The 23,087-nt window shown below is 31.5% G+C and overlaps 1 protein-coding gene across 2 annotated transcripts; it reads left to right on the top strand.

The window, feature by feature from the left end:
* Window positions 1-2,621: 2,621 nt before the first annotated feature.
* LOC140448572 (mpv17-like protein) lies at window positions 2,622-23,085 on the top strand. Of its 2 annotated transcripts, none has more exons than XM_072541655.1 (5): window positions 2,622-2,824; window positions 17,422-17,551; window positions 18,340-18,425; window positions 21,166-21,278; window positions 22,799-23,085. In XM_072541655.1, the coding sequence occupies exons 2-5, from the start codon at window positions 17,423-17,425 to the stop codon at window positions 23,017-23,019; spliced, it is 549 nt and encodes a 182-aa protein (XP_072397756.1). In that variant the 5' UTR covers window positions 2,622-2,824; window position 17,422; the 3' UTR covers window positions 23,020-23,085. The 2 variants fall into 2 exon arrangements, with proteins under 2 accessions (XP_072397756.1, XP_072397757.1); XM_072541656.1 differs by lacking the exon at window positions 2,622-2,824 and adding an exon at window positions 7,309-7,548.
* The last annotated feature ends 2 nt before the right edge of the window (window positions 23,086-23,087 follow it).

Here is a 23,087-nt window from a genome sequence, read left to right as displayed (position 1 = left end):
GAGATAACTAAAACTGGACGAAAACGGTCAAGAAGACATTTAGTTGACAGGAAGACTTGGAAGAAACAGACGAACATAAAACGAAGACTACAGCGATTAGGGTCAAAGAAAACAAATGAGAGAAAATGGAAGTTTAGTGAGCAGAAGAAAAAAGAGCAGTTAAAGATCGATGTACTTGCAAACGTAGTGCACGAAAACAAAATATTAGTATGTTTCGTAATTTATTTTCGGAGAAAGATAGACAAGATGTATTTGAAGCCTATTGGAAAATCAAATCTTGGGAAGATAAGCGTAGGTATATTCGTTAAAAACAGGGTAATGTATGTCTCAGTTAAAAGAAGACCTGCAAATAAAAAAGAGTCAGAAGAAGGTTTGGAAGGCAGATTGGATGAGGAAATAAAAATATTTGATAAATGCTCGAGTGAGAAGAAACAACCAAAATATAAAGATTAGAGTCTGATTTATCGTCTTTTTTTAAATGGTCAACTTGTTCAAGTATGCAAACATTTTTTTTTAAATACCGTCGATATAGGCGAATGATCTGTGCGGAACTGGGTTTCCGAAGATACAAGAAATGAAAAAATGGAGAAAGTTTTTTCTAGATCTTCAAACAACCAAAAGAGTAGTAGCAGGATGGTAGCAAAAATGAAAACAAAATTAAACAATGATAGCACTTCATTGATCTTTTTAAAAAAGTTCCTGAGTGATTTAAACAAACTTGAGTTCCATTACTGCCGGAAAAGATCGTCCAAGATTTATTTGGAACCTATTTGGCAATCGAAAATGAGTTTATATTTGCAGTACAAAAAAGAATGTACGGCAAGTAAAAATCAGTTTCTGTCAGAAAATCACCTCGGAAAAATCACGAAATACACCGAAAAATGGAAGATCAAAATCAAAGCAGAGAAGACGCAATTCATCATGTTCACCCAGGAGACGAGTCTACCAGTGCTAGAAATTGCAGTAGAAGGAAACAGAATCCAATCAGGAGAATCAGTCAAGTAGCTAGGAGTCAACCTAGACAGAAGACTAAACTTCAATTTGCATACTCAAAAACCCAAGGTAAAAGTAAACGCTGCTAAAAAACTAATACTTCCTTATATTTTTAGGCCCAGTCCACTATCGAAGGCCAAGAAGATTCAATTATACCAGGCCTACGTTAGATCGATTATACTTTACGCTGTCCAAGTTGGGAGTTCCATCGCGGAGTACAACTGGAAGAAGCTCGAAGCAACAGAAATACGCAACCATCCAAGAAAGACTCCTGTTCACACCACTGAGGGAGGTGGCTGAGAAAAGGACCAGATACTTTTTTACCAGATACAAAAGGCAAACTTTTTTCTTTCATTGGTAGTATGATTAGAAGCACAAAAAGATAGCCCTGGTGTGCTTAATTAAGTAAGTTTTTAGAACTAATTTTTAGACAAATATATAAATTATATAAGCGAAAATACAACCGAACGTAAACGAAATTAGAGTATAACTTCAAATACAAATGAAAATATTTGAAATTAAAGTATAGTCCGTCTAGAAAGTATCCGGAAAGGGTGTCCGATACGTTAAAAAATTAGTGCAATTGACTGAACTTGGAAAAAGTGCAGTGTATGAGACAATAAAGAGGATAAAAAATGGCATAGATATGAGACATAGACCGTGGCTTTAGGATGACAAAATCCGCGCCTAGGGTTTTGAAAATTAGCGAACAAATTTGGAAATCAACGAAGAATAAAGGCAACAAAGAATAGATTTTAGTCAACGTTTTCGAGAAGATAATTTTAATAATGTTTTATATCTGATGAAAGTTGTTTCCAGCTTGGTGCAAATCATCTAAAAGTCCTATCAAGAGAAAATGTTACCATTCAAATTTCCAAATTTCCCACTAAAATAATGGTTTGGGGAGCAATATCTCAGCGTGGTGCTATACCTCTCTGGATAGTTAATGCTACTGTTAATAGTGCAAAATATTGTGACATCCTAAATGGTTTTCTTCTTGAAATGGCTTATGTTTTATATCCAGAGGGGTGGCGTTTTCAGCAAGATAATGCAAGATGCCATAGTTCTGCTTATACTCAAGTTTGGATGCAAGAACACGAATTGGCAACAATTCCGTGACCAGCAGCATCTCCAGATCTTAGCCCCACTGAAAACATATGGGGACTGATGAAGATTAAAGAGGAATGAGCAGCTCCACGAGATAAAGAAGGTTTGATTCGGTCAGTTTTAGAGGCCTGGAACACCATTACCGAAAATTATGGCCTTGACCTAGTTTCGGGTGTACCTGGACGATTAGTTAAGTGTTTGGATTTAAATGGAGGTTGTATAAGTAAATGAGATGAATTATTTGTTGAAATTTTATATTTTAAGTAATAGAAAATAAATACCGCAAAATTATAATTCTGCTTTCTTTTTTCCGGATACTTTCTAGACGGACTATATAATCTCTTGTGTAATCTGGTTTTTAAATGGATCTTAGTGTCGTTTTATTTTATCACGTACTTTTTTAACTTTTAACATTTCTATCAACAGGCAAACCAGTTTACCTTTCTTTATTTTTACTAGAGTTCAATGAAGGTTATGGTTATATGTATATATTACCATAATTCTTTTTAAATTCATCGTAATTGTATCCAATTGAATTGAATTGAATTGAATGAAATGAGTAGTTAAACCGACAACACATCTAAAAAATTCGTTCGTGTTGGTGTTTTATTGTACTTGTAATGTTTATATTGTGTTTTATCTTATCATCGAGCTATTAATAAAATTACTGAAATTTTGAAGGTGTAAAAAAAGCATTTGATATAATTTGAATGAATTAAATCATGTAAGTTCATATTTATTTATAATCTTTAAAATATCAGCTAGTTTTTAGTGAATATATATATAATTATTTTTATATTTTTGAGTAGTCTTAATAAGAACTGGACTTACTTTAAAATTTGTCATTTGTCATGCTTTTTCCAAGTCTAATAAGGCCATAATAAGGCTACTTGAACTTTTCTATTTTTCTCTACTCATTTTTTTTCTACGTCGATTTTCAATGTAAATAAATTATCTATGGTGGATCGTCCATCTCTACACCCTGCTCAGTGGTGGACTAAGGCTAAATCGGGCCCTAGGAAACGTTTCAATTCCGTGGCTATTTTTTAGTTATGACACATAATATATTGCATTTGGTAGTTTGGCTTCAAAGCATATAGTACCTATGTAGTTCTATTTAATTGTCGGATTTCAAGAAAAAAATTGGAATGGTTAAATAAAGTCTCAGAATTTTGTTTAAATTTGGGAGTGTGGCAATATTATTTTTCTTTATAAATGACCACATGAATACACGCGAAATAATATTTTCTTTACTTACAAAAGTCTTAAATTATAATACTTCATTTTTCAGTTCTGCTAGGTTTAAATCTTGTTCATAATATTTTTATTTCTCTAATCTTTCTCTAAAATTTAATAGTAATCACAGCAGATAATATGGTCAGTAAAGTTTCCATGTTCTGACATTTTTCTATGTACATTTTTCCAATCAATCGTCCGTTTTGTCATTAGCGTTGTTTGCTTGGAAAATAATTTACAGACCTAATAGTACAGTAGGTTGTTGATTTCAGTATAGTCCAACCAATCTCATTTAACTTTTTTCCCGCTATTCATTGTTCTGAAGATGGAGGCAATAGTTAATTTTTTTGTGATTTGTTTTGACCCTTCGTTACATCGAATAGAAGACGATTCCAAAGATATATTTATTAATTTTAGTAGATTTTTTATATAATACTCTCACACAGCGTCTGTTAAGTATCTGGCCATAATGCAATGTCGTTTACAAAACTCTTACTTTCACCATTACTTTGAGATGATTTTAAATTTAGATTGTCTTCTTTTATTTTATCTTTACAATTGAAATTGCTTGATTTTTCCTGCTGGTCTTTTCGCAGAATAGTTTCGAGTACAAATGATGTTTCTGGTGTTTAAACAGGTGAAATTTGTGAAAATGATGACGATTGTCGTAACTGTTTTCCGTCTTCAGTTAAAAAATTTTCCAACGTTCTTTTCATTTGTTTTGCCACTTTATCTCGATCTACTTTTTGTTTTATTTATTCACACTCTCTTATATTTTTAAAAGAACTCATTTTAAAGACTACGTACTAAAAAGAAAGAACAAAATTAATTTCAACTAAATTTATTTTACTCAATATCACAATCACAATTTGTGGTATTTTATATTATATATTATTTAATCAAATAATGTAATACTTTTATAAAACTTACATTTTTTAAAATAATTGGAAGATATTAATTAGTCCAATTACTTTTTCTTAGGTAGCTTTAACTTTTTTTTTTACTTTTTTTTTGTGGACTTGCGGTAGCCTTGCCGATCTTTGGCTTAGGCGCTTTTGGTTTTTTCGTATGACTGCCTTTATTTTATTTCTTCTCTTTGGTTGGTGTTTTTACTTTGGCGTCTGCAGAAGTCGGAACTGGGGATGAAGATGACGCAGTTTTAGGAGCTGACTTCTTTTCAACTTTGTTCGACTTGGTCGGCTTTTTCTCTGTCTTTGATGCTTCTTTAGCCTTAGTCACTTTCTTTACATATTTTGCCTTTTTGCTGGTAGCAGAACGTTTGGCGGCGGTGGCAGTTTGTTGTTCCTCCAGCTTTCATTTTTCTCCTGAACTGGGTTTTGTAGATCCAGAACACAATGATATAGACGCTAATTTGAAGATCCTGACGCTCCTTTTCCCTTTGTTTACACCAACGATCCAGTAGCAACTGTAGTTTTTAAATATTTTTTGATGAACGGTGCAACTTTTTCCGCATCTACTTTGTAATTTGCAGCGATATATATATATATATATATATATATATATATATATATATATATATATATATATATATATATTTATATATATATATATATTTATATATATATATATATATATATATATATATATATATATATATATATTGTTATGATGTGTTTTTTGTTTGAATGATGAGCAATGAGTATTTTTAATAATATAGAGTTTTTATCGCGGTTCTCAAAGAATTAGCTTGTAAGTACTTTTTTAAATTATCTTTATTATAACTATTATGAAACACACATATATATCTAACTTAGCCAATGTAAATTTAAAATAAACTATCTTTAAATTGATATTCTTATAAAACTAATTAAATTCTATAGACAATCTACAATTTAAACAAAACTATCTTCAAAATTGAAATTGTTATGACACTAACTAAATTATATTAACAAAATTTTGTACCTTTCTTTCACTGAATGCCTAAATGAACTGTTTTCTACTATATAGATTCTAATCACCACTGAATGTCTTCGTACTTCAGTTATCCTTGTTTTTTGTGAAATTACTTTTTCCAATTATCAGCTTCTACCAATTTAAGATATAGTTTTCTTCACCAGCATTTATACACCACCAACCAAACCAGCAAACAGCATTTATATTTATTCTTCTTTTCAATATACCAATATCCACTTATTATAAGTTGATTTATACTAATCTCCAACCATAATATAATTTAATTTCTTCCAATATACTTTTTTTAATCTTCAATAATTATTTGTGTATAATTATAAATGTGCATTAAATTATATGCATAATTTTTAATCTTCATTTAACTCACTATATTAAACAATTGGACTATCTCCAACTAACTTTCATATTTCTTATAAAACTGCTTGACTGATTTACTAAAACTGTGAACAATTGACTTCACTAATTAATTGTGTCTATCTTCTACTAACTTTCATAATAAACTGCTTGACTTCTAACTAAAAACTGCCATCTTGAATCCAAATCACGAGTATTTATATCTTTTCAATCTTCCAGAACCATCTGGTAAGAAATCATGTTCCAATTTGTTCTATCACTTCTATATAGATGTTCTCGAAAAAAATATCTGTTCGATCCACCGCCATAATCATTATTTCGAGAATGTTCGACTGTAAACAATGGTCACACTCTGCACTCTGAAGAATTCGTTAATGTTCCATTGATAATTTTGTTGACATTTAGGCTTTTCAGATCAGAATAAACATTTAAATCATCAAATATATATAAATTAAACACCTCAAACCAACATTATTATTATAACCCCACTTATATTCGTATTATGATTAATTTCTATCTGTCAATCCACTGTATAGTTGGTTGCCTAAGCACATGGCTCACTTAAATCTATTTACAACATTAAAATTACTAAAATACAACTTTTTACAATTATTATATGCTAATTTATTAAAAATGCCCTCACATAAATATATTTTTATTAAATTCTCTAGTATATAACTTATTTAAAATAATCAAATACTTTTTTATATCTAATATTATGTAGTATATAACTTATAAATTATTTTCTATAAACCCCAATCGTCACAATATATATATATATATATATATATATTTATATATATATATATATATATATATATATATATATATATATATATATATATATATCTTGATAGCTTGAAGATAAGAATCACCTCTTTTTGGATTTTTTCCTTTTTTTTCATTTTTGGATGGTGAAGGTGTTTGTCGCGTTCCAGATTCCGACGTAGCCAAAGTGGGTGATGATTGATTTTTTTATAATTAGGAATTTCATAAGGTATTAACTATGAATTAAAAACAATCTATTTGCAATTAAGTATATAGGACTTAAGTACCTATTAATTGCACAATTTTCAACCAAAACTCACATAAAATACCATACGTAACGTTCAGAGGACTGATTTAAATAGCTTCGTTTGACTTTTTAAACTCGATCGGCGCGCGATTCTATCATATTTTCATGCATCGACATCGATACTTGCGGGTATGGATGCATAAGCACGGGAACGGTCGTCCACACTTGTCAACTTCATCAACAATGATTCGGCATAATTCGGGCCTCAAAAATTGCGGGCCCTAGGTTGCCTAGGCCTTAGTCCGCCCCTGACCCTGCTTGTTGTTTAATTTGTTTGCCGATACTGTCTACTTCTACTAGGTTTCGTAATATTTTCGTGTATAATCTGCATGCTGTTGGTATTACTACTATTCCTTTAATTAGCTGGATAAGTTTTTTTGCCTTTCTTATGCATTGGAGAGATGTATCCTGTTTCCATTCTTCTGTTCTGTTCAGTTTTATGTTCAAGAATGAAAGTTGAAAGCAAGTTGATCATGATAATAAACTAAAGCTAAATAAAACATCCGCCTAACGGTTGTTTAGTATCCCCTCCAAAAAAAAAGATTTGTCATGTTTTCTAAATCAAAATGACATTTGTGACATTTTGAGTTTTTCAGAAACAACAATTTTATTATATATTTATATTTTTATGTTTAAAAATGGCTGCAATACAAGAACGTAAATACAATAATTATGAAAGTGTCAAGAAAACACAAATTGTAGAAGTACTGCAGAGACTTTTAGAAATAAAACAACGATTACAGCGATATTTGGCAATCTTATCAATACAACTAAAATTTATGCAGCTGCAATTACAGTTAGATAACATGAAAAAAAGATTTTAAATATACTTTATTTAGTTGTTTTAAAATGTAAGTAGATCAATACAATAAATAGTAGATAAGTTAAAAATTAAAGATTGATAAATTAATATAGAATTTATAACAGAATAATTAATATGTGGATTTAAGATTAAATTTATGTCTACGACTATAAATGTGTAGAACTGATGGTTACTTGGTTATTTAGTAATTTGGAGGTTTTAGCAAAAGCAATTACTTTTTTTGAGAATTTTGTTACAGTCCGTCTGTAGCAGTGATTCCCAAAGTGGTTGCATCTCCCCCTAGTGTTTTATGCAGCGATTCAAGAGGATGGTGATGGCCATAGGTGGATTTGTGTGCAATGAATAATTTTAAGGGGGCGGTAAAAACATAAAAAAAGAAAACGATCTAGAAAAATTTATTTATATATTCCGATCATAGCGCTCAATTTTTCTTTGAACAACCCACTGAACGTTGGCTCGATTCCCGCTTATTTTTGTAAGCAGTACGAGTACGAGCATTGCTGCGGGTACAGTTTGTCCAGGATAAGCTGTGCGCAAACCAGATAACCAGAGGAGAGAATCAGATTTCATTTACGGCTTACATTACAGGGTTGCCACGGTTCCTATAAATATTAACTTATTTCTTTGTACATAAAGAACTGTTGTTTACATGAATTATTCTTTTGCAAAATAATGACTGTATAGAGAGTTGCATTTAATTATTTAAAATTTGTAAATTTTAAAAGGTGTGAGATGATGGTAAATAAACTAAATACATATGTAGGGGAGACCGGGGTCGTTGCCATTATTACATTTTATTTTTTTGTGCATTCAATATATAATAAATAAAGAACATGTCGTTTATTATACTATGAATAAAGAAGCACTCACTTCGATATAATTATTTTAAATATTAGATTTTTATCACTTTTGGGAAAAAAAAAATATTTATAATAATATGTATAATAATCAAATTACCCCCCAATTGAGTAATTTGTTACATGGCAGGAGCAAATTGTTACATTAGTAACTTTCATAATTTTCATAGAATATTTTAATTTTTTTAATGAAAAATCTTTAAATGTACTTTATTTATTTATTTTTTATTAAAATACAAACTATTGTGCGACATTTTTAAAAACTAATCAAATCAGTTATTAGACTAATCAGACTGGCAATGTATGAATATAAAAATTGGAGAACCGTCACGGCAAATTTCATGCGCTCACCCCTTACAGTCTACACATTGCACCCATTTTCATTTTGATTTTGAATTAGTGTATGAATCACAACATATAATGCAGCAACATTCTTCATTTTCTTCATCGCTTTCTTTTAAAACAATTTTCCTTTTGACTTTTTGTTTTCCTTTTTTATTAGCTTTTAAGTTTCTCAGTTGCTCTTGCTGTAATCATGCTTGCTTTTCAGGCGTGTCCGTCAAAATAGCCGAACGTCTTCGTTTCCTATTTTGTGCAGTATTTTTCTGGGTTGAGCTTGAGGTATAGGACGAATATCTTTCAAGAAGTTAAAGGTTGTGGATCTTGGTCTGGTTCCTTGTTGATAACTTGTGGTGGCGTACTTGGTGGTGTTCGTATATTTTGTGTGGCTGCTTGTGACTGAAGCTCCATATTTTCTTGCGGCTCTAGTCTATCTGTAATGAATGATGGCAGAAAATGTTTATCACTAAAAACCTCCCTATTAAACGGGAAAATGCCAGTTACACAAAAACCGGACTGTATATTTTTTGGAGTTACAGCTAACGGTAAATCATTTCCAGAAATTGATGGAATGTTATAAATTGTCATTGTAACTCCTGGATGAGTTTTGATTCAGCCATCCATCTGACTGCTAATAAATTTTTTTAATGGTCCAAACACCGATCGGTCCCAAGGCAACAATGCCATTTTCCTTGCAATAATCTATTACCTCAACCGACAAATGGGAAATGTGATTGTCCAGTATTAATAATAGTGGGTTTTCCTTAGAACATTTAATAGTTTTATGAAAATGTTTCACATAAACTAAGAATTCCACTTTCGTCATCCATCCAGAAGGATTGCTCGTTCCTACACATCCTGGTGATCCACTGAAAACAAAATGTTCTCGATAATTTTTCCGTGGAAAAATAAACATTGGCGGCACTGAGTTTCCACTGGCATTCACTGCCAGACACACTGTCACCAATGTTCCTCGTTCCCCTGAACTGACCCCCCCTACTTGCTTCATATCTTTTGATGCTATTATTTTTGCTGGTTTTTGAATTGTACTTACCCCGGTTTCATCTAAGTTGTAAATATCGTGTGCTTCAAGATTATGCCTATTTAATACATTGGAGAGTTTTATAAGTTTTAAGTTTTTTAATAAATTTAAAGCTTGTGGCTCGCCCTAAGCTCGTAGCCTGAGGGGTACGGATAGATAACTCATTGTGGCATATTAACAAATTTGTTAGCCAGTCAGTAGATGCAGTCTCAAATTTGGTCCAGCTATGAGGAACAGTTACGTTATTTTTTATAGTAAACTGCAAAAAGCAAGCTGTTTAAGATCTTTTAGGGAGTCAGTATAAAATATGGACTACAAATGAGCGTTAAGAAAACCAAGCGCATGATTATTTCTAAGCAACATACAGTAGGAATACTAGATGTCGAGGGAAAACAAGTAGAAAGAGTAAATAACAACAAGTATCTGGGAACCTAGATAAATAAAAACAATGACCACGGTAGAGAAATAAGGACACGCATTGAAATTGCAAGACAATCATTTATAAAAATAAAAACAAAGTTTGTTAATCGAGACCTTTCTCTGGAGCTGAGGATAAGAGCCTTACGATGCTACGTGTTCTCGATCTTTTTGACGTATCTCCGAAGCGTCATAAAATTAATCCCGTATTCATCCGCTACTGGTCTTAGAGGTCTTTCATTTTCTATGACCTTCATTGCTGCAGCAATAATGATTTCCTGTGGCGTTTCACCACACTTAGTTTTTTTCTTGTAGGTTCTCATTTTGATCTATTAAAAATTTATCTATTTACAATTTTATTTACAACATAATCTAGGTAACTAATAAACCTACACCCAAATTTCTTGAGATGGAGCAGGTTGTTACAGTAACATGTCCCTTGAAAATAGTAACAACCTGCTCCAGGACGCCATATTAAAAAGAAATTGTAATTACTCATCAATCCCAAATATTTAATATTGTACTTATAGATAATAATAAAGCTAAAAGTCTACTAAAAAAAACTGCTTCTAAACTGCACTACGTCAGAGCCTTACTTAAACCACACTAACCAAAGTTCGTTAAGATGTGGTGAGGTATGCACATTATTGGCTACGTCGAGTTGAAGGTTCTCTTTGGGTTGATTAAAATTAAATGTACCAATCTGGTCCTTTTAACAACTTACCCCGGCTTCCCCTACAGCATTAACAAATTAATATGAACATTAATAAATAAATTTAATGATAAAATAAATGTATTATGATGGTTTCAGACTTATTACACTGACCTGAATACGGTTATTTCCATCGTCTTCCGTATACAATAATAAAAGTTATAAAAAGAACGGACGCATAATAAAAAATAGAATTGTGAATTAAATCAAATCCTCATCGCTATCATCAATGTCTCTGTTTGGAAATATATCGTCGTTAATGGCTCCTTCGAAATAAAATCATGCTCAGTAATGTTCACTTTGTCCACAATGTTTTCCCACTCTTTTGCGGAAAATATTTTGCAGAAAACGACAGCAAACTCAAATTATCACATCGTATAATCTGGCGTACCTCAGGGTAGCGTTTTGGGCCCATTTCTGTATCTGATATTTACAGCAGACGTTCCAACCAGCAATGACACCTTAGCTACTTTTGCCGATGACACTGTAATCTTGTTAGTGGATAACGACCCTAGTGTAGCATCATAAAAAGTACAAAATCATTTAGTTCAATAACAAAACTGACTTAAGCGATGGAAGATTAGTGTTAAAGCTAGCAAATCAGTACAAATTACTTTTACAACAAGAAAATCTACATGTCCACAAGTTTATATTAATAATACTGCCATTTCTATAAAACCAATTGTCAAATACTTGGATTGCATCTGGATAAAAACGTTACATGGACAACGCATATTAAAACTAAACTGAAACCACTAGATCTAAACTAAAAAATATTCTTTTTTTTTAAGTTCCATCTTCTATCGAAGGTTGGAAATCATCATGGCTATACTGACTCTGTTGACTGCCGCTCTAAAAAGTTCTGCACTACTGCATTCAAACCATTCCCTTAAGTTCTTAAGCCAGGATATTCTTCGTCTTCCCACATTTCGCTTTCCTCGGATTTTGCCCTGCATAATAAGTTGCAATAATGCGTATTTTTGCCCTCTCATCACATGTCCTAAGTACTCAAGTTTTCGTCTTTTGATAGTTAATATTATTTCCGCCTTATTTCCTATCCTTCTAGTTACTTCCACGTTTGACATTCTTTGAATCCATGATATTCGTAGGATTCTTCTGTAGCACCAAAATTCAAAGGCGGCCAAATTATTCAGATAGACTTCTTTTAGTGTCCACGCTTCCAAGCCATACAGAAGAGTAGATAACACGTAACATCGAAGCATTCTCAGAAGTAGTTCTAACCTTATATCCCGACAACAAAGAAACTTTTTAAGTTTAATGAATGATGCACTTGCTATTTCAATGCGTGTCCTAATTTCTTTGGTTTGGTCTACATCTGATGTTATCCATGTTCCTAAGTATTTATAGTTATTAACACTCTCAATTGTAGTATCTTCAATAGTCAATTGGATATTTGTATGTGCAGATTTAGTCATGATCATGCATTTAGTTTTCTTTAAATTTATCTTCAGTCCGTACTCATGACAGCGTTCATTAAGGCGTTGCATTACGTTCTGTAAATCATTGTTGTTATACGTCATTATTACTGTATCGTCTGCAAAACGTAAGTTATTCAAAACTTCTCCATTGATGGATATACCTTCTATTGAGTCTGAGAGCGCTTTTTGAAATACCGCTTCACTGTAGACATTGAAAAGTAGTGGGGACAGCACGCAACCCTGACGGACTCCTCTCTGGACGGACTCCTCTCTGTATTTTGATATTTTGAGTATACTGGTTGTCAACTCTTACCTTGGCAGTTTAAGTCCAATATAAATTAGATATAATTTTTATATCACGACTGTCAATATTTTTGCTGTTTAATGTATCTAAAAGCTTTTTATGTTGAACCTTATCAAATGCCTTTTCAAAGTCTACAAAACATAAGTACATGTCCTGATTCATGTTCATGCATCTCTGAGCCAGCACATTCAAAATATGAACTGGCTATTTAACAACAGGTCTCAGTTATCTCTTGAAAATAAACTGCTTCTGTACAAAGCTATACTCATAAAAGTTTGGGCATATGGAATAGAACTATGGGGCTGTAGTAAACCTTCAAAGACGAAAATACTTCAAACGTTCCAATCCAAAATACTCCTTATGATAGTAAAGCTCCATCGTATGTATCTAACCAAACACTTCACAATGATCTGGACATTCCATTACTTAAGGACATAATTAAGAATCACTTAATAAAATACAAAAATCTGTGTATAGAGTAGATTGTAAATATGCAATGTAACAATAAAAAAAAGAGGTCTCCGATCTGAGAAAGTTTGGGAAACACTGATCTAAGGGATTCTTATTACGTGTGGATTTAAGCGCATCTAAAACCAACCGCAGAGGTTTGCAATGAATGCATGCTGATTTTTTTTAACCCATTTTGTGCCGGTGATGCGTTTACGCAACACCTTAAATAATGTTTTTTTACTTGGCATAACCCCAGGTTTATCATTTACTAAAAAACAAATAAAATTTATAATTTTTTAAAAATTTGTATAGAATATACTTTCATAAAAATGGAAATAATTTGAACTTTTGAACATGTGAAATTCAAATAAACGTAATTTATTCTGTAAAATAAAAAAGTATTTTTTTTTGCTTTTATTTACTCGACAAGATGTTAAAAGTGATGTGTTTCATATAAATAAGTATATACAAGAAACATCTTTTTTTCTAAATCAACTTCAAATTTATGTTTTGCGTAAACGCATCACCGGTCAAATAGTAATATAAGCGAGAACGAAATTTTTAAGGCCTGATCTACCAATCTGTTATGTTCTGGTTGGTAAAATAATAAATAATAAAGTAAAATAAGTAAAATAAATAAAATAAGTAAAATAATAAATATTTACCGCCATAAATGAAATACACTTATGCGGACTTTACATTTACGAGTACTCGGTTCCGAGTAGCTCGGATTTGAGTTACGAGTAGAATTGCGATCGTTTACATTAAACCCGAGCTATCAGAGTTGTTTCAAAGAGAATTTAAAAATGGCGCCATCAAGAAAGAAACGAGCTGCTGTTGCACTAGTATTATTAAACATTTTAAAGGAGAAAAATAAATGTGGTAAGTGGAAATGGTCATGATATCCGCAATAGTCTCGTAGGCCTTAATTCTTTTGATAATGTCCCGATACTCCTTCAGTTTCACATTCCATAAACATTCAAAAGAACGGTAAAGATCGATAAATTGATCCATTTGATCTGCAGAAAATCTTAGTTCCGCCATTTTTATTTTGGAATTTTCACCACTTTGACGCTCACTCGTACAGGAACTGACAGGAACTCGTACTGCTACTCAGTTTGCGTTCAACTTCAATCCGAGCTCAGATCCGAGTGACAAGAGGCTTCGAGTAGACGTTTATACTTCCGGGTTGCACTCCGAGTAGAGTAACTCGGATCCGAGTACTCGTAAATGTAAAGCGGACTTTACTGTGCGTTTTTGCTAGTTGCACGTGGTGTATCCGCCTCAAATGTGATGATGATGAGTCAAGTTGCCAGTCACAATCAGACCTGCTGCTTCTTTTGAGATCGACGTTGTTATAGTGTGAAACAAATCGCTTTGTTTTATAAATATGAATAAAGCTTTAACAAAAATTTAACTTCAATTAGCTCCGTGGGAAATTGTTAAGCGGCCACTATACTACTCGCGAAGTTGATCGAAGTTCAGCGAGTACGAGAGGTGTTGACCTTCACGATAATGGAGTAGTCAATTATCGAATAAATATCAAAGGAAAAAAATTGTGGTGGCCCTTGTTCACAAATACCATGGATAATATTCTGGTAAATTCATGGAAAATTTATAACACTACACATGAAAAAAAGATGTCGCAGCTGGATTTTGGATCCTACATTGTTATGTGCCTACTAAAAATGTAAATTTCACCAAGAAAAAAATTTTTAAATTCATCAACAAATGTCAAATTTGTCACAGTCAGACAATTATTTATACCTGTAAAAATGTAACGTCTACCTTCATATTGGCTTCTTTCAGAAATACCACACATAGTACACGGCATTGACCGGTGATGCGTCTACGCAACACCCAGTTTTTTCCAAAAAAACATATGTTTTCATTTTTTTCTTGATTGTTTAGTTTAATTACATTATAATAATAAAAAATGTCCTCACTTTTCTTATTTTTTCATACCTTGGTAATTAATGCGTTAATATATTCTTTCATTCATTGTATTTAATTTGATTTCTTTACATCCATTCTCTGAATTTTTTAATCCCATAATAACTAAGAACTGACTTATTCGTCTTCTTATCGCTGATATGTTTTACACGATACTTTAAGAATAAAAATACGTGTTATCTCCCTTGCTGGGATAAAAAGAATTTGCATATGCAATTATGTAAATTCATAAGTTTCTAAGTTGGCTCATAGCTGGATTTCCTATTTTTTCGCCTTTATTTTATTACTCTCGAATATTAAACAGCAGCAATGCTAATATTTCATTTCATAAGCGTAATTTTTAATTTTTGAAATTTATCACCCGCTTATGAATAGCATAAATCATTAGACTTTTAACTAGTGTAGCTTTGAAATATTTTTTGTTTTAATTTTACTCTAAAAATGATTGTTTCATTAGTTTGATTCATTTAGTTGACATTACTTTACCCAAGAAAATACGTTTAGAAATAGTAAAAAGTCTGGTTTTCAAAAATCTTTTATTTTTCATAAAATATCGATTGTATTAATATAATACAAAGGGATAAAAACATTATCCCTTTTTTTTAGAGGTTTTAAGGTTAAATTTAAAATTTATGAAAAAGAAAGACTTTTGAGATTTGATTTTAATACAGGGCCTTTGCCATCCGCTTATACGTATTTCGACCTTCTTTGGTCTCCTCAGAGCGACGTATGCAGAAGATCTGGATTGAAAACAAATCTCTCCCGTCATAAAAGTATAATTACAGCAATTAAGCTCTTCTTTTTCGAACTTCAGAACATTCCATTGGTAGTGGCCTAATTTCGGATAGAGACCGAATTGAAGTTGATGGCTCAGGTTGAAATGTTTAATCAGGAACATCTATAATTTCAACTCGATCCATACTGTGTGTTCAAAAGAGAAAATTTTAACTAAGTTACTGATTTTTTTCAATATTGATATCTAAGGAAATTTCACAATCTACCACTTCTAATTCATCATCTGACTAATATTTTACTCCCACACTTCCTCACATATACTAGATTCTATCTCCTTTTCGTTTTCTCTGTTTGAGGCAGATTATGCTGCTTCCACCGTTAATATTTTTTGTTCAGGTTGCTTTTGAGTATATAGTCCATTAGAAACTTACCATAGAAAGAGCGAAGTCTTCTTCTGAAAATATTAGTTGGTTGAACGCAAAAATTCCGGTCGATTTAAAAGGGTTTACAGCCTTTTCAATTTTAGCAACAAATAAGCTTTTAAAAACAAACCATCTGTGTCAGTCTGGTTAATACCTTTACCAATATGACTGACGAGCCAGCTGTCATAAAATTGACTCTTTGGCCACTTTACACTAACCTATAATATAACCTACAATACTTGTTAAAGGGTTTATCTACAAAGCCAAATTCGTAACTGTCCTAAACATTTAACACTCTCTAATAAAAGAACACACTGGAACAGATATAGAGAAGAAATAAAAACATCCATTAACCTAAACTTGCCTCTTAAAAGTGATAGCGACATAGAAAATGCAGTTGCTCACTTAACTACAGTTATTCAGCAAGCTGCTTGGACGTCCACCCCAGAAATTACTTACAAACACAACTTCGAGTCCTATCCTGCTCATATAAATACACTCATATTAAAAAAAAAAATAAAACTGCGAAAGAGGTGGCAGCTCACTAGACATCCAGAAGATAAAGCAAATCTTAATAGAGCTTGCAGACTACTCAAAAGAAAACTGATCCAACATAAAGACAATGGAATCAACAAATATTTAAAGAACCTTTCACCTGCAGATGATACAAACTATTCGCTGTGGAAACTAACAAAAAAATTTAGACACAACTAACAAATGAATATGCCAATTAGGACACAAAATGGCACTTGCTCCAGATCTGCAATGCCCCTTGATATATTACGAACCATAGATTACACCACGATTTACAGTTACCAACAGTTAGCGAAGCAATATCTGCTGTAAACTCTGCATACAAGACCAGACTATACTGCTATCCAAATCTGCTGGCCGCAGATCTGCTCAATATTTCACACGTACATAAGAAGATTAAAATGACAAAACCCTTTGGGCCTCTAGTAAATCTGGAGAAACGGAGCATAGTGTCATAGTGCGGTAAAATAAAAGTTTTTATTCTGGTGTTTTCTAAAACTTTTCTTGATTTTTTTTAGTCTTGTAATACTCATAAAAATGTTTGATTACCACTGGTTAAATGTCTGTTTTATGTAAAAATGTATTCTAAAATTTGGCCTTGAATTTTTTTTTAACAGGAGTTTCAAATTTAAAATTTTTGATTGTTTATGGATTAGATATCTTGACACTGTTGTTAATAGCGTATTTATTGTTTCAGCATGAACAGCATTAGATTATTTATAAAAACATCGTTGGTAAAACGTCCAATTATTACAAATTCAATTATATATGGAACTTTGTGTACGTTTTCGGAATTTTCACAACAAACTTTATCCAAAAAACTTTCGGTAAGTAGGTATATTTTAAAAGTTATTGTGTTTTATATACCTATTATGAATTTATAAGGATTTTAAATGATAAAATGGTATTTTTAAATAACTCCGTTAGTTTTAGTATTGGTTAAAGTTTTATTTATTGTATTCTCTTCTTTTACAATACTTTGCTGTCATTTTCTGTTCTGTAATTTGTTTTATATACTTGTATTTTCTACTAGATTTTCTTACATGTCCATATTACTTTAATCCTTTTTCTGTCCATTCTTGATTTCTGGTAGCATTTTTAAAAGCATTTCATTTGTGTTATAGCTATCTTACTGCTGTTTGTTGTTTTTCTAATTTTCTGCACCATGTACCATAATATTTTGTACATAATGGTTTTAAATCTGTATTTTTCCTAGAGTTTGTTTAATATCTTCTTCTCTTGACGCTGTTTTTGTTATTGTTAAGCCCAGGTCTTTTTTCTCCAAATCTTCTACATCCTTTTCTATTATTCTATACAATCACCACTTGATCATCTTGAAAGAATAATGTATATTAGTAATAATTTCTTACTATTATTCACTTTAGTTCACATTTGTTATTCCACGCTTCTAATTTGTTTTCCAAGTTTATTGTAAATCCTACTGAAGATGTGAAACACCCCTACAAAAGCATGTTTCTATGGTTCTCGTTTTAAACACTTCATTTTGTTTGTGCAGATTTTTTGTGACGTCTATGAATGATTTTTTTCACTTGCATGACATTATAAACTTTCTTATTTAACTTAGTTAAAACAAAATAGATATTTTTTAATTTAGCAACCAATAGAACCATATGACACCGACACCATTATCAAATATGTTATTTATGGAACCGGGATAGGGGGTCCGTTGATAGCAACTTGGTAGGTAAGTTTTAATTTATATATAAAATTTTAAAAGAAAATGAAGAAATCCCGTCCCGTGTCCTCTATTTGTTCCTTTACTACGTTTTGGGAAACTAAAAATTATGTAACATATAAGAAACCTGTGAAACTGATGCTTTAGAGTATCAAACATTTTTACAGTTTATTGAATATTGATTTTTAAACACCAAAACTTTGTTATAAATCATCCTGTATTCATGCATTAATCCATCGCTGCAGTAGTGACCCAGAAATTATTCTTCTTCTTTAGGTACCGTCTCCTCTAAGGAGGTTGGTAATCATCACAGCTATTTTCACTTTTGAGATTGCAGCTCTGAACAAGTCGACGGAACTGCAATTATACCACTTTCTCATATTGTTGAGCCAGGAGATGCGTCTTCTTCCAATAGTTCGTTTTCCCTGTATTTTTCCCTGCATTATGGTTTGTAGCAACACATATTTATCCCCTCTCATAACGTGGCCGAGATACTGTAACTTTCTTATCTTAATCGTATTCATGATTTCCATTTCCTTTTTCATCTTTCTGAGGACCTCAACATTTGTTATTCGGTCTACCCAACTTATTTTTAATATTCTTCGGTAGGTCCACATCTCGAATGCTTCAAGTCGATCGCTTACCTCTTTCTTTAAGGTCCAGGCCTCCATCCCATACAGCAGGACCGAAAACACATATGAACGTAATATTCTTATTTTGAGTTGCAAACTAAGGTCTCTACTGCATAATACTTCTCTTATCTTATTAAATGTTGCTCTAGCTTGTCCAATTCTCATTTTTATTTCTTCTGTATACTCGTTATTTTCATTAATAATTGTACCAAGATATCTGTATTTTTTTACTTTTTCTATTGGAACCCCTCTTATGTTTAAAATGTCTTATTGTTGTATTCTGGAAATTGTCATAAATTTTGTTTTATTAACATTAAGCGTTAGTCCGCTTTCCTCACTAGCATTTACTACATTATCTAAAAGTGTCTGTAGATCTTGTATATTCTCTGCAATTAGTATAGTATCATCGGCATATCTGATATTGTTGATGGGTCTGCCGTTGACTTTTATTCCAATTGTTACATTTTCTAGTGATTTTTTAATTATTTCTTCCGAATATAGATTAAACAATAAGGGGGAGAGTATGCAATCTTGCCTTACGCCTCTTTTTATCTCTACTTCCTTCGAAAGTTCTTTGCCTACTCTGACATTTGCTGTTTGGTTAAAGTAGAGATGAGTTATTATTCTTAAGTCTGTTTTGTCAATGTGTTTATCTTTAAGTAACTGTATAAGACGGTTGTGTCGGACCTTATCGAACGCCTTATTGTGATCAATTATTAGCTGCTAGTATAATGAGTGCTTTAGATAAATTTGTAGTTTTTTTCTGCTATATCATCGGTTCCGAGCCATGGGGAATAAATAAAAAAATATATAGTAAAAAGAAGGCAAGTAGGATTGAATAGTATATAATATAAAGTAAACCAATGTTTAAAATTATAACATCCTATGGTGTCGATATCAACTGATCACCTTCTAACCCAGTCAATAAACACAAAATTTTCTCAAAACCCAAAAATTTGGGAATCGATAGTTAAAAGCGTTTATTCTAAAAAAAATTTACAATACCAAAGTACCTCAATTTTGCAAAAGGGTTAATTTTCATATACAGTCCATCTAATTTACTTACCGTTGCACGTCATTGACAGAGATCGAAGTTGACATAGTCGCCAAAGTATAAAAAAATCCTGAATCCATTTTAAATCAAATAGGTCACATAATTATTGCAAAAGTGGATTATACAACAAAACAAATTAATATTTAATGTAAATAAATAGAAACAAAACAAGAGTTAAAAAATAATCTGTTAAAAATAATAATCCACTGGGAAACTAAGTTCCTGTAGCTGGCTGTATACCATGTATCACAAAAAAAAAGTTTATTTCAAAATTTTTAGTAAAGGGTAGTTGGGTGTTTTATTTATACCTTTTACTAAAAATTTTGAAATAAATTTTTTTTTCTGTTAAAAACAATTTGAGCCTCTTGCTTAAAAAACAACATAGTTTAATTAATAGTAAATAATAAAAACAAAACTAAAGTGTCAACACCGCAACTGTCAAATAAGTGTTACCAATTTATGTAAAAATAACACCTACGTTCGATTACAGTTACAGTGTGTTTCGAACAAATGTTCTTCATAAAAACGCTTTATAATGCATTTATACAAATTAAATGAACATATTATTTTGTATTTCTTTAAGTTAACATTAAGAGAAATCTTTAAATATTATTTCTACGCGTATATAATAAAATATGTCTAGTGGCTGTAATGCCAGTGTACTCGGCAAAGTGATTCTAAAAAAGAACACACCTACCGTATAAATATTTCATGTAGGTATCATGTGACCTAACGGGCAATGACGCGGATGACGTGCAACGGTAAGTAAATTAGATGAAGTATATTGGGCTGTATTTCGTAAAATAATAAAAAAAGCGAAATTTTTTAGAAAACTATTATCGGCATGACTTTACCTTAAAAATTTGCCTAATTTTTTTTATAGCTTTAGTAGTTTCTGAGATACCTTTTTTAAATTTCTACCTGGTTACACATAAAGTAAAGAAAAAATAGTAAAGTATAAATAATAGTAATATAGTAAATAGTAAATATAGTAAAGTAAAAATCGCTATTATCTTTTTGATATAGTATAGTCAGTTAAAACAAGATCTTCTGTTTTAGGTACAGATTTCTAGATAAAAAATTTACTGGGACAACATTAAAAATTTCAGCAAAGAAATTACTCATTGATCAGTTTACTTTTACAGCTGGTCTACTAGTAGTTTTTTACACTTGTAAGTATCTAATAAGTAAGATCTCTTCATCTGTTTTTATAATAAAAAGCTACTCCCGTATTTATAAAAGATTCTATTATCTCGTTCAACTCAATATTTTGCTAATGTTTTAGCTTCATCAGGATTGCAAAAGAGAAATCGTTAAAATGCAAACCAGCACATCACAGGACTTTAAAAATTAGAGTGTAATTTTTAAAGCTCGAGTCAGAGTGTAAAGTCTTTAGGAGCGTTATTCCCCTGTAGTTAATACAGTGCTTTGTGTTTACTTTTTTTGTGGATTGGTACAATAAATCCTTCTTTGTATTCATATGGCATTGTTTCTTCTCGCCAATTACCTTTAATTAGATTCTTTATCGATCTGTATTACGCTGCGTTACCATCGCTGCCTGGAGCCTTATTATTTTTAGCTTAAGTTTTTTAATTGCATGGGGTACTTCTTCGTATGTTGGGGTATACATGGGTTGGTCTTCTATTTTAGCTCTATGCACTTCTATGCGTTATGTATTTTTGCTACATTGGTCGTTGGATAGTTGATGGAAGTATTCCTTTCAGGTTTTTATAATTTTCTTGTTATCAGTAATTGCGAAATTGCGAATTGTCGTCGGAAACGGTGGGTCTGACACTTTTGAGCTTATCTCTAACATTGCCAATATCATTAAATTTATGCAATATTTTGCTTTACTTATTGGTACTCGATCAGGATATTTTTCATTAAAGATATGGATATATATTTTTCATACTTCCGCTATACTCCTTTTACGATCGCCTAACCTAACCTTTACGTAACCTAAGATCATCAAAACTTCTATTCGCTGTTTTTCTGATAGCACCATCGTCATTTCAAATAATTTCTATTAGGGTAATATTTCTCAAAAAGATACTAGTGCAGACTTCTAAATCGATGTGATAAAACAAATCAATTTAATATTGACATATCCAATGGTAACTATGAACTTTTTGTCTGGTTGCTAAGGAATTTGACATATCTTCACAGCCTACTTGATATTTGGCAATATCATTACATCATTACAAAGCCATCATTTAAATGGAATTGGTTATCTTTAATGGATAAAAAACTACCTTCTCTTTCGTACAGCAATAGGCCACTCCTTTCGAACATTTGTTGTAATTATGTTATTTGTTTGCCTTTAATATGAAATGACTTCTTTAATAATTTTCTTTGTAAAATAAGTTTTGAATTAAATTTAAAAAAATACGAGCAATGGTTTCCTTTAAACTCTGTATACTGAAGTTTGAATGTGATGAGTTTGATACGGTTGTACTTTAAAAAATATGCCCTTTCTATAAAAAAAAAATATCGACGACGTCACATTTGCTAAGATAGTAGGGGGAAAAGCTTTTTTTCCAAAAAATTTAGAAAACAAAAATAAAAATCGACCTGTCGGAGATTTAACTCTGAAAATAATTAAGTCATGAGATAATAGACTGATTTCACACTTTATGAACACGCTGTATATTTTATTATAATATACTTTATTTTATTTCTCGTTTATTTTTAGCCATGAGCATAATGGAAGGTAAAAAAGATATTTTCGAAGAATGCAGGCAAAAGTTTATACCTACATTTAAAACCAGTTGCTGTTTTTGGTTACCTGCACAATTAGTGAACTTCATGGTGGTTCCAGCAGTTTATAGAGTCACATATATCGGAGTATGTTCATTTGTTTGGATCAATATTTTATGTATGTTAAAAAGAGAACAGGTCGAAAAATCGGATTAGTATTGTATAAGAAATTTGTATAAAAACTATTTTATTATAATATTAACAAGTATATAACATTCGTATTT

Source organism: Diabrotica undecimpunctata, chromosome 8, assembly GCF_040954645.1.
Source record: "Diabrotica undecimpunctata isolate CICGRU chromosome 8, icDiaUnde3, whole genome shotgun sequence".
NCBI lineage: Eukaryota > Metazoa > Arthropoda > Insecta > Coleoptera > Chrysomelidae > Diabrotica > Diabrotica undecimpunctata.
The sequence above is the reverse complement of the archived record's forward strand: the minus strand, read 5'-3'. Positions and strand labels throughout refer to the sequence as shown.